The sequence below is a fragment of the Myotis nattereri genome (assembly GCF_964212035.1).
Source record: "Myotis nattereri genome assembly, chromosome: 14".
NCBI lineage: Eukaryota > Metazoa > Chordata > Mammalia > Chiroptera > Vespertilionidae > Myotis > Myotis nattereri.
Window position 1 is genome coordinate 26,129,308 of NC_138089.1, and position 17,420 is coordinate 26,146,727.

Below are 17,420 nucleotides of genomic sequence, written 5' to 3' on the forward strand. Positions count from 1 at the left end.
CCTGAGTCTGGTGACCTTTGTTACTGGCCATCTCCTTTTCATGGACCTAGGAATCTAGGCCTATGAATTTGTTACAAGCGGTCCTGGCTCCTATGGAGCAGGAGGCATCTAAAACAGGGCAGCAGCACGCCTATCCCTTGGGGGGCCAGTGGAAGGTCTTGAATGGCTGGGTGGAAGGCTCCAGGATTGCCGGCATGGTATGGATTCCGCCTTATTACCTGAGCAGATCAATGCCAAGTTTGGCCTATGCTGGTCTGATGAGTCTGAATGTCTAAGAGAAGGTAAGAAGACCCTAGGTGTGTCACAGAGTAACTGAGGCTCAGAGAGGTGAGGTGACTTATGCCAGGTCACCCAGCTGGCTGGACTCCTAGCCTCAACCCTTTTCCCTGATCTGCTGGTGGGGGGGCCTACCTCAGGCCGCACGGGGTCCTCAATGCCCACCACACAGATGCAAGTGAGGTCGTTCAGGATATCATTCTCATTATCCCAGTCAGGCTCGGGGCTGCTGGGGAAGTCGCGGTAGGCCACACAGATGGTGCGGAGCCCATCACAGGCCATAGGCTCGATCACCTTCTTCACCATCTCATCCCGGTCACGGGGCCGGAAGACCCGGGGCTCACCTGACCCGTTGAGGATTTTGCAGCACCTGGGGAGGGTGGGATGGAGATGGGTAAGGTCCAGCCAAGGGCCCAGGGATCTTTTCTCTGACTGGCTCAAGTTCACCTCCTTCTCCCCAGTGATGCCCAGCTGGCTGTGGTGGGTCATCCAATGCCTGTCCAGCCCATCTCCCATAAGGCTCCAGGGCTGGTACAGGCCCCATGGGCCTCAGGCATGGATGAAATAGGAACCACCAAAAAGAAATCAGGCAGCCTCCTTGTAATATCTGCCCCAGCGCACTCAGCAAGAGCAGGTTTACTTTTATCTGTTTTATATTCACAAGATTCATCTGAAAAAATAGTTCCACAGCAAAAATGGCTTTTAAAGGGTATAAAACTTAGGCTAGTGGTTCTTGGCCCTGCTTGCACATTAGAATGGCACGAGGGACACAATAAATAAATACCTATGTGTGAGCCTTACTCCAGAAGTTTCAGTTCAGTTTGTCTGGGATAATTCCAGGAATCGATGGTTTCTTAAAAGCTCCCTGGGCTGATTCTAGGGTGTAGCCAGGGTTCAGAACCACTAGACTAGACCAATCCCTTCAAGGTACAAGTGGGGAAACTGAGGCCCAGAGTCAGGGAGTAACTTGCCTAGTTCTCTAGGCTTAAATCTGGTACCTGGAGTCAGAGGAGACTGGCTGACAGTGAAAATCACTACCATCAACCAACTCTATTCTAAGGGAAGTGAAATAAGAGGGATCTAACAGTGATAATGTGTAGAACTTCCTACTAAGAGAAGAGGAGGAGGAGGAGGACTCTCGATAGAAATTTTAAAGAGGAAATAGTGGGAAAAGCACCAGGCAAGGGACCTGGCGGTGGGCAGGGCCCTCTCTGAGCCTCTGGGTGCCAGATGGCTCCTCTGGCTCGACAGCTGGAGCTGTGACACCCATGGTCCCTGGCTCCCCGCGCCACGGCCCGCTCGTTGTGCCACTTACTTCTTGAGCACGATCTCAGACGCGCCCTTGCTGTACATGCGGAAGCTCTCGTCCGGCAGCTTGATGACTGTGCTCATGGACTTGCGCACAGAGTTGAACGTGTACACTTTGTACAGCTTCTCCTCCGGCATCTGGCTGCGCACAGCATCGTAGTCCTGCTTCAGGTCCAGCACGAAGCCCAGCAGGCCGCACTCGGTCTTGTTGCCCACCTGCCGAGGCAGTGCGCCCTCCTTCTCTGGGGGCTGTGAAGACAGAGGTGGGGGGTTTCCCAGGGGGTTGCCTCTGTGGTCTGAGGGGTGGGGGCCAGGCTCTGGGAGCCCTTTGCCTTCCCCTGCACCCTCAGCCCTCTGCATCCCAGACACAATCCTGGCTCCGGATGCAAGGAGTTAAGCAAGATCAACTTTAAAAAAATTACAAGCTATTTCAAACATGAAAAGTGATAGAAAAAAAATAAGAACCGTAGAATTATGCCTTCTTTTCTTCTTCAGATTTTTCTTTTTTAAGAAGGAAAACAAGGCAGGTAAAATTGCATCCCCCCGCCCTCCGCCCCGTGTATCTCTTTTTATTGGCATAATCCATTCCTTGTTTCAGAAAGAACCTTCTCTTAAATTTAGCATTAATCATTACCTTGTATGTCTTTTTTTTTTTCTTAAACAACGAAAGTTTATTTTCCCACAGTTCTGGAGGCCAGACGTCTGAGATCAATGTGTCAGCAGGATTGTTTTCCCCTGAGGCCTCTCTCCTTGGCTTATAGATGGCTATCTTCTCCCACGTCTTCACATGCCCTTCCCTCTATACACGTCCGTGTCCTAATTGCCTCTTCTTATAAGGACACCAGTCATTGGATGAGCGCTCACCCTCAGCAGCTCTTTAAAGACCCTATTTCCAAATACAGTCACATTTTGAGGTACTAGGAGTTAGAACTTCAGCATATGAATTTAGGGGGACACAATTCAGCTCACAACACTTTCCAATAGGTATTAATCCTGACCAGTATAGAGCAGTCATGGGACTTGACCATAAAGGTTTCCTCCTGCCTCTACCCTGCCTGTCTCACATTCAGTAGCAATGTCACTCCTTACCTCCCTGCTCTCTGGGAACATCCAGTAGCTCTCTTTTGTTCTGATGCAAGTAAGCCAGGCTGGTATTTGTGTAGACCTGTGATCCTGGTTGCACCCAGAACCACATAAGAAATTTTAAAAATTCTTAAATTTTTTTTTTCAATTACAGTTTACATTCAATATTATTTGTATTAGTTTCAGGTGTACAGCATAGTGGTTAGACAATCATATTGTTCCCTCTGATATTTCCAGTACACAATTGGCGCCATACATAGTTATTACTATATTATTGACTATATTCCCTATGCTGTATTTTCCATTCCCATGACTATTTTATAACTGCTTGTCAATCTCTTCACCTTTTTCACCCAGACCCCTAGCCACCTGCCCTCCTGTCTGCCAACCATCAGTCTGTTCTCTGCATCTGTGAGTCTGTTTCTGTTTTGTTTGTTTATATTGCTTTTTAGATTCCACATATAAGTGAAATAATATGGTATTTGTCTTTCTCTGACTGACTTATTTCACTTAGCATAATACCCCCTAGGTTCATCCATGCTGTCACAAGGTCATTTATTATTTATATTTATATTTTTTTTCTTTTTCTTAAAGAAGACCCTTTAACAGTTCTTGTAATACTGGTTTGGTGGTGATGAACTCCTTTAGCTTTTTCTTCTCTGGGAAGCTCTTTTTTCTGTCCTTCGATTCTAAATTATACATAGCTTAGCTGGGTAGAATGATTTTGGTTGTAGATACTTGCTTTTTATTTATTTGAATATTTTGTACCAATCTTTTCTGACCTGCAAAGTTTCTGTTGAGAAATCAGCTAATAGTCTTATAGAAGCTCATTGGAGGTAACTAACTGCGTTTCTCTTGCTGCCTTTAAGATTCTCTCTTTGTCTTTAACTTTGGCATTTTAATTATGATGTTTCTTGGTGTGGGCTTCTTTGGGTTCATCTTATTTTGGACTCTGCACTTCCTGGATTTGTATGTCTAGTTCAGTGATGGCGAACCTTTTGAGCTTGGCATGTCAGCATTTTGAAAAACCCTAACTTAACTCTGGTGCCGTGTCACATATAGAAATTTTTTGATATTTGCAACCATAGTAAAACAAAGACTTATATTTTTGATATTTATTTTATATATTTAAATGCCATTTAACAAAGAAAAATCAACCAAAAAAATGAGTTCGTGTGTCACCTCTGACACACGCGTCATAGGTTCGCCATCACTGGTCTAGTTCTTTCACTAGGTTAGGGAAGTTTTCTGTCATTATTTTTTCAAATAGGTTTTCAATTTCTTGCTCTCTCACTTCTCCTTCTGGCACTTCATGCTGTGAATGTTGGTACACTTGAAGTTGTCCCAGAGGTTCCTTCTGCTATGCTCATTTTTTTAATTATTTTTTTCTTTTTGCTGTTTGGATTAGGTGTTTTCTTGCTTCCTTATATCCCAAATCACTGATTTGATTCTCTGCTTCATTTACTCTACTGTTGATTCCCTGTAATTTACTCTTCACTTCAGTTAGTGTATTTTTCATTTCTGACAGGTTCTTTTGTACGGTTTTCATATCCTTTTTTATGCTGTTGACGTTCCCACTAAGTTCCGTAGCATCCTTACAACTGTTGTTTTGAACTCTATATCAGGTGGTTTGCTTGCTTCCATTTCACTTCATTCTTTTTTTCTGGATATTCCTCCTCTTTTTTCATTTGGGACCTGTTCCTTTATCTCCTCATTTTGGCTGCTTCTCTGTATTTGTTTCTAGGTATTAGGTAGAACTGCTATGTCTCCTGGGCTTGGTAGAGTGGTCTTACATAGCAGTATCCTGCAGGGCTGGTGGTGCAGCCTCCCCTGTGTGGGCTGTATATACTGTCCTGCTATTGTTGAGCCTTGATTGCTGTGGGCATGTCACTGAGAGGGACTGACCACCAGGCTGATTGGATGTGAGGACCAGCTATGACTACAGTGGAGGAGCTGCTGTGCAAGAGTCAACCCTATGGAGCAAGACTTGCTTCAGTAGGGTTTTGGTGCCTGCTGAGTCCACCCCTTGAATGTGTCACACATGGAGGTGGGAGAGTTGTAATCTGGTGTGGCTTGAAGCTGTCCACCAGGTGCAACCAAATGAAATGTTATTTTTGTAGGTCATAATGGTCAAACATTGACAATTTCATGTAGTTTAACCTAATGTATGTATGTGTGTGTGTGTATGTGTAATGCTATTTTGCATGTTGAAAGCTTCTTGCTTTACTCATGTACCATTACATTTTTGAGAGTCATCTGCGTTTATTGTGCTAGTTTGAACTGCTCTATGAATTCAATTCTGTGATAAACCACAATTCACTTCTCCATTCTCCTGCTCCCTCCTTTTTCCTTTTCTCCAGCATTTGGCACCGGCGAAGGGCTGGCCCTCCAGCCCAGATGCTGGGCTGCATGAACACCACAGCCTCTGACCCAAGACTATCAGTGAACAACCGACCACAGCCCCAGCCCCTCTCACTTTTGCAGTGGCTGCCTGAACCAGGCTGCTTCATGCCTCTGTACCTGCACCCCTGCTGTTACTTCCCTTCCCTGCCAGGCAAACACCTCCTAGCCCATTAAGGGCCAGCTGAAATCTCTCTCTCTTTGAAAATTGCCCTGTATAAAGGAGTTGTTGTATTCTTTTCCCTGTGGGTTCCTAGGGCCAGCACAGAGCTCAGTATACTGTAGGCACTTACTAATTGTTTGCTGGATGGCTCAATGCAGACCACTCTGGTGGGGGAGGTGTAGGTTAGCAGGTTAGAACAAGGCACCTCCTTGGGCACTTGTGGGATTAGCAGAAAGCTGTGGGAAGTTCCTATTTGCAGGTAAACTCACTTCCCCCACAACTCACACATATGCATATGACCACTCATATTACTTGTACAAAATTAACATGTAGCTACTCAGGTGGAGGTGGCTTTGGGAGTGGTAAAAGCCAACACAGATAAACCCAAACCTTAGAGAGAATTTGAAGAGGAATAACTACCTATGAACATGCCCGAGTCTCCCCTCCCCCATACCATTAGTGGCTTTTCATGGGTCTCAGACTGGCCTTGCACATAAACCCTCTGCATTCTCATCCTCATTCTTCCTCTTATTGCTTAAAAGAGCAGCCTAGACTGGAAGGTGGACTCTAGAGATGGACCAGCTATGTGGATGACAGGCAACAATTAGACACGCGTCTTGCCTCCCCTCACCTCTACACTTAGGGCTTAGGCTGGGGAGCTGATCCGAGACCTGTGGGGTCATGGGCATTGATAAGTCATAAGGAGGACTGAGCCTTGGACTCCAACCCCTCACCCTCAGTTTCTCATCTGTAAATGGAGAGACTGGAGCAGACGATCTTTAGCCGAGAGAAAAATCAACCCTGCCCATCAAGCGGATCAGGGTGAGGGACGGCAGGGCAAGGCAGGGCTGTGCACGTGGAAACGAGGCTCAGGACACCCTTCCTGCTCCCATGCCATGCTGGCTCCATCTCCTTGGAAGGGTTCCCCCTGCCGAGCTCTTTGGTGGGATTTGCTGTGAAAGCAAAGGAATCTTTGATACAGCTTTCCATTTCTGATGTTCGGGAAAATAAATGCTAAGCCCTCTCCGTTGTCTCTGCAGAATGCTGTTATGCTGTGCTTTTAAAATTTATGTATTTATTTACTTTTTATTTTATTCTTAAAACAATTTTATAATTAACCTTCTGGCGATTTCCAGAATTTTATGTATTTTCCATATAGTTTCTTTCCCCCTCCACTAATAAAAGAAAACGACGACACAGAGGATTTAAATAAAAATGCCTAATTACTTATTTGCCCAAGAGAGCTGAGCAATTATGCCTACAAAACACCCGGCATTTTATTACCCTCTGTGAAATATTTTAATTTTCCCCTAAAAGGATCTCAAACAATCCATGGTTGCAAATGGCAGAGCTGCCTCCCCCATAATTCAACATAATTCAATTTGTTTCCATGGACTTGAGCTCTGAAATTGCCTACATGCATTACCAAGAATCAGAGGCCCACCCTTTTCTCTTTTGGCTTTTTTAATCTTGACAAACCCAGAGGTTTTGCTATTGCTGTAGACTTTCCAGGAGGCTTTTTATCCCCAGGGCTCCAATGCTGTAGGGAGGTAAGGTGTGGGTATTATTCTGTCTTGGACAGGAAGCAGGTCCAGGAGGGAAGTGACTTTTTCATGGTCACAGACCTGCTGAGGAGAGGCCTGGGGCTTTCCCCAAGCCTCCTGACTCCCTGTGCAGGTTCCCTGTGTGGGCGCTGAGCGCTTTAGGAGTGTCTGGTGCAGCCACAGCTATCACTTTGAGAGGACAATTCATGTTCCTGCTTTGGGATACTTGGGAGTAAATACATCCAAGATCAAGAAATGATGACTTAAAGAGCTACAAGTTATAAATAACATCTGCAAAAGTGAGATTAAAAAATGTAGCTGGCATGTGCCCCCGCACAATCATTAGGGTAGCTACTACAAACAATAAAACTGAAAACACGTGCTGATAAGAATGTGGAGAAACGGCAGCCCTGTACGCTCTGGGTGGGAATGAAAATGGTGCAGCTGCTTTGAAAAGCAGTACGGTGGTTCCTTAAAAAATTAAACGTGGGATTACCCTAAGATCCAGCAGTTCTACTTCTGGGTATATACCTGGAAGAACTGAAAGCAGGGGCTTGAAGAGATATTTGTACACACGTGTTCATAGCAGCATTATTCACAATAGCCAAGAGGTGGAAACAACCTAAGTGTCCATTGACAGATAAATGGATAAAAAAAAATTCGGTTTATACATACAAGGCAATACTATTCAGCCTTAAAAAGGAAGGGAGTTCTGACACAGGCTACAACATGGATAAATCTGAGGACATTACGATAAGTGAAAAAATAAGCCAGTCACAAAGGAAAGATACTGTATAATCCCACTTCTATGGTACCTAGAATAGTCAAATCCATAGAAATAGAAAGTAGAACGGTGGTTGCCAGGGGTTGTGGGGAGGGAGAAATAGGGAGTTAGTATTTGATGGGCAGAGCTTCAGTCTGGGAGATGAAAAGTTCTGGGATGGATGGTGGTGATGGTTACAATGTGAATCTACTTAATACCACTGAACTGTACACACTTTAAAAACAATTAAGATGATACTATTTTATGTTAAGTATGTTTTACCACAATTTTAAAAAGCCTTAAAAAATCGCCCCCCCCCCCCCCCAACAACCCAACAATAGTAGCATGATGAACAGCAGCAACTGCAACACCATGCTGCTTGAGTCCATCTGGAAACGCCTCTCTGCTCACTGGCTGTGTCTGGTGGCCTTGCCTCCTCACCCATCGAAGACAGCCACTGGCTCCGGGTGCCGGGTGGCCCAGCCAGCCTCCACAGCAGCAGCAGGGGCCATTTTTTGAATACCGGCTCTGCTCACCACTTTATTAAGCTCCTCACGTGTATCATCTGGTTGTGGGAGGCAGGCTGCTGTTATGTCCACTTTACAGTTGTCCACATGGAGGCCCAGAGAAGTGAGGTCACCCTGCCGGGCAGCAGCTGAGCTAGGATTTGCCCCCAGGTGTTCTGGCTCTGAGCCCTCGGCACTTGCTCTCCCAGCAGCCCTGCCTCTCTGCACTAGCATTTGCTCATTGACTAGGTCACTGGTTGGAGAATGGGGTGTTGGTGTGCGCCTGTCTTGCTTATTTCTGCCTTCCACTGTGTGATAACCAATGAACAAATGGATACTTTTGTGTTTGTGTGTGGGCTGCTGCCCATGGGAGGCCAGATGGGATGGAATTTCGTCAGAATTTTTGCCTCTAGGATGGTCATGTAGAGGCCTACCTCCTCAGGAGATTCTCAGGTGCCAGGCCCCCTGAGGAGCATGAGGTGGCAGGACTGAGCCAGCGAGCCACAGGGGCTTCCCCGAGAAGGTGGGTGCGGCGTCCAGGGTGATGGATGGGACAGGCTAAAACCCTGGGGAAAGCAAAGTCTTTGGGGATCCTCTCAAGCTCACCAATACACTGTGCATATGTGTGTGTATATGGTGTATTGTGTATGTATGTGATGTGTGTGGTATGTGTATGTGTGTAGTATACTGTGTGTAGGTGTGTGGACATTGGTGTGTGTGGTGTGATCTATGTATGTGTTGTGTTGTATATGCATATAGTGTGTGGTATGTGCATATGGATGTATTTGTGTGTGTGGTGTATATGTGTAGTGAGTATATGTGGTGTGTTGTGTTATGTGTGTGTATAAGTTGGGGGGATAAGATGTAGGGATTAACAGCTCTGTTAAAAATTGAAATTCCCCTACTGGGGTTATTTGCTTTAAACTCTTCTCCCAGAGATGGTGTTTGCAAAACAAAACAACAACAACGATCAAACCAAAACCAAAACCAAAACCAAAAAACCACATACAACCCCAAACAGCTGCTGAACTCAATGCAGAGGTCCTGCCATTTTGTATACCAGACCTCCACTCCCTACCCCAGCTTGCCATCTTAGTGCCCTGCAAAGTCATTTCCAGAGTCTTCCATGCCTCTGGCACCCCTCGCTTGGTCAGAGCCAGTCTCAGAACATGGCTTGACTGGGGGACTTTGAGGCTCATTCAAATATTCAGTTGAGCCAGGAGATATGGTTCAAGAGTTGTCTCTCTGTTTCCCAGAGTCACTACCTCCTCTCCCTTAAATGTGTTCTCACCTTCTGGGGGTGACTGGATAGCCATCTCGGTGTAGGGACGGGTATGCCGAGGACCTGGGTGTCTAATGGGGTGAAGGTGGCTTATTTACTCAGGAAAACCATCCTCCCAGGAAAGTGCTTCCCCGCTCCTTCCCTCAGAACACTCCCCGGGCTCCAGGGAGGTCTGCCTTTCTCTGAAGAGTTTATGTTTTCAGAAATATGCCATAACTTTCCAACAACTTAGCTTCAAAAGCACCCGTCCTCAGGTTAATAATTCAAATGTTAACAGTAGTGTCAACCTACTTTAAAGAGGACTCATAAAATATGAAATTAGAGGTCACTTAGGTGGTCTCAGTACGCAGAATAAATGTGGGTAGAAAAGGAGAATGTTTTCCCAAGAAAGCACCTGTGCCTCGGAAGTCTGAGCAAGGAGCTATCTCCCTCTGAGAGCTCAGCTGTGCTCTCAGAAGCAGCCGGGCGAAGAGAAGAAGCCGGTAGAAGTCTTGATGTTCAAAGAGTCGGAGATGGCAAAGGAAATCGGAGCGGGTGCCAGGATTTCTGAGACAGGGAAGCAATTTCTGCCAAGAAGATGACTCATGCAGCTTTTCTCTGAGGGCAAGTTTAGTTCCTAACGATTAGAAATAAGAGTGGAAAGAAAAAAGCTGCTGCCATCCTCAGAAGGATTGGGGTTGAGGCCTCTGGAGGGCCCTCCTGGGCTCCCTACCAACAGCCCTGGCCCTCCTATCACCCTCCACCCATGTCTGGAGTGGTTCTGAACACTTACTAAGGGCTTATCTGCTGCTCCCTAGCTCCCCCCACCCCTTCCAGCCTCACCTCTCATTATTCCAGCCTAGAGAGAGACATGCCCTGGCCACAGGCCCCCACATTTTCTGAATAAGCCATACATCTTCAGGTCTCTGGGCCTTTGCAGGGCTATGCCCCTTTGCCCACTTGGTAAACTCCTCCAGAATTCTCTGGGCCCAACTCTGTCAATTGGTGGTTAGGTTACTTGATGTTTGTGCATCTCAGTTTTTTAAGCTGTAAGATGGGAATGCTCATATTTGCCTGATTACCTGGAAGGGGTGTGGAGGGTAAAGCAAGACAGTGGCTGGCAAAGCAAACTACAGAGGGTAAGGCTCAGAAAGAATCACAGAGGCAGTAAGAGTAAGAATCGGTGTGGACCAAGTGCTGGGAGCTCCACACAGATTTCTCATCTGATCTTCACAGCAGCCCTGGAGCTGCCTTAAGGCAAAGGTGCAGCCAGGTGAGTTGGGCAGGAAGTGGTGGGGTGCACTGGCTCTAGATCTCATAGACCCGAGTTCTAGTCCTGGCTCAGCCTCTTATCTGCTCTGGGACTCTGGGCACGCTTTATAACTCCTCCCAGCTTCAGTGTGCATAACTATGGATTAAAGATGTGATGTCACCTCCTCATGGGGTTGTGGTACAAGGCAAGATGGTGCAAGCACACAGCATTGAGCCTGGCTAAGTGAATGTTAGTGATTATTTATATTAGCGTACAGACTGGGAAACAGAGGCTTGAAGAGGTTAAGTAACTTGCCAGGGTTACACTCAGTGATTTTTGGAGCTTGGAGTTTAAATCCTGGTCTAATGGACTTCAGAGCCAAAGCTCTTAACCATCACTTCCTGGACTAGGGGTCAGGACATTTGGGTTCTAACTCCACTAACCCATGGGTGGCTTGGCAAAAGTCCTTCAATTCCTGGGCCTCAGAGTAAAGTGAGGGGGCTGGACCAGGTGGTCTACAAGGTCTGTGAATCTATGTAGATGGTACCCACACAACCTATCCTTGCAAATATTCATCTACTGTGCTTTTTTTGAAAGAATAAAAGGCACTAGCTAATTGGGAGAAATCTGCATCAATGCAGACTAGAGAGCTCAGGGCAGTTGCAGAAGAAATCAACTCAATAAGCTGGAGGTGCTGAGAAAGCACTAGTGTTGACCATGGGACTGGGACTAGGCCTAACTTCGACCGTTTTCTACCACAAGAACAGCAAAGTAGAGGAAGAAATATCAGTCATGTCCTGAGCGTCTTATTAGTTCATATTCATCCATCCATCACCTACATATCCATCCATCCATCCATCCATCCATCCATCCACTCATCCATTCATCCACCCTTCCATCCCACCGACCCACCCACATCTACCCATCCCATCCATCTATCCATCCATCCCCATCATTGATCTCTCTCTCTCTCTCTCTCACACACACACATTTATTCACCAATCAATTCGCTTACCTCACCTATCCAACCAGTACTTCCTAAGAGCCTAAGCCAGGGGCCATAGATGACTCAGCCGTGTCTCTCACTTCAAAGAGCCCACCACCTCCACCAGAGAGCAAGGCACAGGAGAATCGGTGTCTTCATGGAGAGGGAAAGACAGCCTTACTCAGGTCTTATTTCCCCAGGCCAGGCTTGTTTACCAACCAAAGATCGGGGAAGATACTGCAGGTCCTTCCTGCCTGTCTCCTCCTGCAGGTTTAGGATGTCCTGCAGTCCAGCTTTCCCAGCCTGGTGTGGCAGAGGCTGGATTTCTGCCCTGGACTGAGCAGCCTCTGCTCTGCTCAGGCCTCCTCTGGGCCTAGAAGGGCGGTCCCCAAGAGTCCCTTTGCTCCCAATGGCTGTTAGCCTCTGGCTGTGAATTGGATCCTCTGGACCCTAGGGCTTCCTTCATAAGACCAAGACACCCTACTCAACAGCTGTGTTTAGGGTACCGGCAAGTTGGCTTTGCCACTAACCGGGTGTGTGACTTTGAGCAGGACCTTTTCCCTCTGTAGCCCTGATGTCTCTGCTGTCTATTTATTTACTGGATATGTTATTGCTGAATAAAGATAACACTGATTGTACCACATGCTGATTATGTGCCTGGCACTGTGCTAAGCATATTCCATTTAAAACTCACTTCATCCTCACAATAATCTTATAATTTCCCCCAGGAAACTGAGGCATAGAGAGGTTAAATAATTTGTTTACATTCACACAGTTAGTAAGGGATTTGAACCCAGGCCATTTGGCTCCAGAAGATGAGCTAGTGTGTGTGTGTGTGTGTGTGTGTGTGTGTGTGTGTGTGTGAGAGAGAGAGAGAGAGAGAGAGAGCGAGAGAGAGAGAGAGAATCCTCACTCCAGGATATTTTTCCATTGATTTTTAGAGAGAGAATGGAAGGGAGAGGGAGAGATAGAGATTGGTTGCCTCCACACATGCCCTGACCAGGACCAGGGATGGAGCCTGCAACTGAGGTACTGGAATTGAATCTGGGACCCTTCCGTCCGAGGACTGATGCTCTATCCACCTAGCCAAACTGGCCTGGACCAGAAGATAAGCTTCAACACCACCCAGTCATACCAGGAGGCTTTGCTGTCCCTTTCACACTGAAGGCCATCAGCCCCAGCAAGGAGAACCATATGGCTAGGGTTCCTTTAGGAAACACCCAGAGAGAGGCACAGGGGCCCTAGGATGCCAGGGCTCCAGGCACAGAAGGGGACACTGGTGCCTCAGAAGTGACTTGGCCTGACTCTAAACCAAGTTGCCTAGTTCCAAGGTCCCTAACCTCTCTCCTGCCTCAGTAGTGACACCTTCTCTGCAGAGACTGACTGACCCCTGTCCTTTCAGCTACCTGGTCACAGCCTCTGTCAACCTACATCTGGGAATGAGATTTCAGCTTTGCCTCCAAGGCTAAGAAACGCTGCCTAATTGAGATTTATTTATCACTGCAGTGATGTTGCTGTAGCCCTCCAGGTGGGTCCCACAACTCCCTTTTACTGTAATTGCATAACATATATCTCAATCCAAGTGGCTGCCCCTTCACCCGAAGCCTGCTCTGGGACCCACCCTGTTCCCCTGTCTGCCATGTCTGAAGGATAAGATTATTAACAGCACCTCCGTTATTTTAGAAAGGCCTGGAGAATGGAATAAAGCACTGCTCACCTCCCTTGAATTCCAAACTGGGCCTGGGGGTGGGGGTGCAAGGGCAAGACAAAAAACGTCATCATTTCTGGCATCACCCTGGATTCTCTCACTGTCTGCATGCGTCCTCTCAACCTACTTTTCTCCCTCGGTCAGGTCTGCCTCCCTCAGCCTGCAGCTCTGGGTGCAGTTCTTGCAGCCCCAGTGTATGGAGGCAGGAGCTGCCTCCTCTTCCTCCCCGCACCAGCCCTTGGCCCTTGAGGCTGGTTCTTGTTCTCCTCCCCAGAGCAATAAAGTGCTGGCAGCTCCCACAGCCCAACCTACTCATGAAGGTGTGAGCGGTCTCAGGGCAGAGTGGAGAGGGCAGAGCGAGGGCACAGTTGGAGAGTTAGCAAAAAAGCTCAGCTGCACAACCAGATGCTCACATGTAGAGATGCCCCACATTTCCGGGTTGCCAGCTGACCTCTGGATGGACAATTCTGTTTCTCTCCCCCCAAATGCTCAAATGCTGGTGAGTTACAAAAAAAGGCAACCTGGGCTTCTAAACCAAGTAGGGATCACAGCATGATGAGTCATGGCAGCTTAGCGGAGGCAGGAACATGAGAGTTTTTCTTATCAAAGCTAGGAATACCACTACTGTCACTAACAACATAGGGTCACTGGTGGTAGGTTGTGAAAACGGCCATAATTAGTCTCCCCTCCGAATCCATGCCCTTTGCAATGTGAATCTGCATTTCCTTCCATTAAGAAATGGAGTCTGTTTCCTTACTCCTTGAATCTGGGCGGGTCTCTTAACTTGCGTTAGTCAATAGATTGTAGCATAGTGACAATGTGAACAAGCCCAGTATTAACAGACAATGGGCCCCAAATGGAGTCACTTGTGCTAAGCCCGACATAATACCTCTCGCAGGGACTTCATCTTAACCTGTCAATCTGGAATTTCCTGGTCAGCACTAGTGAGGGGATTCACCCGACAGTCCCCTGCTGTCCCCCACAGGTAGGTTACCTACGCCTGAAACAATCCACCCTTTTCCTCTCCTGCGTGTAAAAGCCTTCCATTTTGTACAGCTTCTACTTGCTAAATGGGATGCTGACTCATGAATCACTCAATTAGCCAATAAGGTATTTAAATTTTACTCAGTTGAATTTTTGTTACTTAACAAATTTGGTAGCATCAATGGTATCCAAAGCAAACTTCTGAAGGCATCCTGGGACAATGAGTAACATAAGCGTGGTACCCTATAAAGCCTTTGAGAGTTCATTGTCTTTCTTGCCATCTCTGAGGGCTGTGGGCAAATACCATTTGTTTCTGAGCTCTGCTTTCTTTGCAATGTGCTACTCATCTAAATGGCATTCCACAGTTCCCTGTCTGCTTAGAAACCCCAGCCCTTGAGTCTGTCCCAGGACCCACGTGGGAACTGTAGGGGCAGTTCCAAGTTCCCCATTTATGTGGAGCCCCCAGCCCACAGTCCCCATTTGTTGAGGTCTGCTGGTTCGATCCTTTCCCCAACCCCCAGGTTCCATGTAGGAATCTCTTGGTGGTTCTGCCTGAAGTTGGACTGGGTCCAACTTAAAAAAACTGAACTGGGTCTGGGATTAGACTGCGCCTGACTTGAGCTGGACTGGGTCCAGTAGGTAAAGGTTGTTGCTAATGGGAATCTTGGAAACCACAAAAATCGGTGGGAATTGGTTGAGCATTTAAGAGCTATTAGAAATGTCAGGGGGGAACTCTTTGTAAAGTATATGATTGTCTAACCACTATGCTGTACATCTGAAACTAATACTAAATAATATTGAATGTAAACTGTAATTGAAAAAATATTAAAAATAAATAAGTAAAAGGAGCTATTAGAACACTCACCACCTACTGCAAAGATTCCCATGTTAGAATAAATTGGTCACAGATCTGGTTAGATTGACCCTAGGTCAGCCTGCCAACCTTAAGAAAATTTCTGTATAACAAGGTCCCTGCAAAACACAGCACAATCCCCAACCCAGCAACACGTCCCTTTTAGGTATTATTTTGGCTTTGAGAGACCCAAAAACTCTGCTGAAAAGAGACGGAATCCTTAAAATCTAAAGATTTAAGTGTAGCACCTTCCAGCACACCTACTTATTTTATAACTAAGAACTAGGGTCCCAGAAGTTATAAATATCTACAGAAATGGCAAAATCTCACTAAGCTTGTTTTGTGTTCTGAGAGCTTGGCTTGGTAACTGTCAGGTTGGAGACCCCAAATACAGCCAGACAGAAATGTGGGCTGTACTCCATTTGGGCTGGGGTCTTACTACACTGCTGTGAGCCCTCAGAGGTATTACAGTGGCCATTAGGGGGAATGTGCCAATGAGATAAGGTCATTTAAGAAGTGCACTTTAAAGTGAAGGCTCCCAAATTAAACAAACAGAATGGGATACCTGCTTTAATTGGCATGCAGAAACTTCCAAAAGTCTACAAAATTCCAAAATAGCTCCACTAAAAGTTTCAGGCAAAAGTTAAGGAAAAACATTAAGGAGACAAGAGGTATCTAAAACAAAATGCTATATAATGGACACAACTCTTACTGCTCCCATCACCCCTCCTTTATTTGAGTATTTATCCTAGGAATCCTCTGTCTGAATTGTCTTTCCTCTCTGGAGAGACTACAGACCGTAAACAAAATTCTGCCAAGGTAAGGGCCCTACAGACACCCTGCATCTACCTTCGAAGGAGGGCCCCCATATGGACCCCTCCCAGAGTTGATGAGCCTCTGAGGAATTCTCTGGTAAATGGCTACATTAGTCCCTAAAACAGACAAGGGGGAACTAAACTTAAAATTAATTAAAAACAAACAAAACAACCTTACCCAATACTGGCAAACACAGTATTGAAGCTGTACTCTCTACTTTAAACCCCACTCAGAACAGCAGGTGGGAACCTGGAAAAACTGGCAGAAGCCGGTTGAAGGTGAAAATTCTTACTAGAGTCAGCTCTACCAGATCTCTGTCTGTAGTCAGTCCCCAGTAAAGAGAGGAAAATAAAATGTCTTTTACACCCTCTTTGGGGGTCCCTCTTGAGTCCAAGGGGTTGTTCAATACTGTCAAAAATATTTTTGTTGTTGTTAATCCTCACCCGAGGATATTTTTTCCATTGATTTTTAGAGCGAGTGGAAGGGAGGGAGGGGAGAGAGAAACATTGATGTGAGAGAGACACATTGATTGGTTGCCTCCCGCATGTGCCCCAACCCAGGTACCTGACCTTGATTGGATATCAAACCCGAGGGCCAACACTTTAACTATTGAGCCACACTGGCCAGGGCTGCCAAAAATATTTCCTGTTTGTCCTGACTAAAAACTACAAAGTAGCTCTGTGGTTAGAATTTGGCCGAAAGGCAGAGCCTGATAGAAAAATGTTTAGGCCTTTTCCCCTAAGTTCAAATAAAAACTATGTACCCAGAGGGGATAAAAAACCTTTTAAAGCCCTTGTAAAAGGATTTGTGGGTAGATCAATCTATGATGTCATTTAAATTGAAAACCAGTTCATTGGGGGAATTGAGAGCAACTGTCCTTGTCTTATACATCTTTGCCAAATGAGAAATAAGCTCTAGAGGCAGTTCAAAGTTCACCTGTTTCTTTCAGCAACCCCCAAACCTCCCCTGTTTATCTCAAAGGCTTGTAATGGCCTTGGGAAACCAAAGTCCTTGGAGGAACTCGAAGTCCTTCCCTGTATCTTTGAGGTAAGAACGTTTTACAGACTTCAGAGGTTACTCCTATCAGAAAGAAAATGAAAGGTGGAGAGGTCATTTGGGATTCAGGTGAATGAAAAAATCATGTGCCTTCTCCACAAATATTAGTAGGAAAAACTTTAGCCATCTGAGCAGATAAACTTAATTTATTCCAACTATCTATAATAACAAAAGTGTAATATGCTAATTAGACCAGATGTCCTTCTGGATGTCCTTCCAGACGAAGCCAGGGCTGCAAGGGAAGCCAGGGTCCCAGGTGCCAGAGGGAAGCCGGTGCCGGCAGCCGGGGGAAGGAAGGCCTACTCTTGCACGAATTTCGTGCATCGGGCTTCTAGTTGTTTTATAATTAGTGAGTTTTATATTATTGTGCATGTCTCATAGCTAAAAACTTAAAATGAGCCTTCTGAAACTAGTATAATATTGAATGTCAACTGTAATTGAAATAAAAATCACCTATGTTCC

General features: G+C 46.1%; 1 protein-coding gene across 1 annotated transcript in view; it reads right to left on the reverse strand.

Moving 5' to 3' along the window:
* ATP2B2 (ATPase plasma membrane Ca2+ transporting 2) overlaps window positions 1–17,420 on the reverse strand; it is a 360,949-nt gene that overhangs the window by 30,222 nt on the left and 313,307 nt on the right. Inside the window, exons 14-15 of the mRNA XM_081105731.1 lie at window positions 1,592–1,833; window positions 412–646 (exon numbers count right to left, since the gene is read on the reverse strand). Of these exons, the coding sequence (XP_080961857.1) occupies window positions 412–646; window positions 1,592–1,833 (477 nt within the window). The remainder of the gene's footprint in view (window positions 1–411; window positions 647–1,591; window positions 1,834–17,420) is intronic.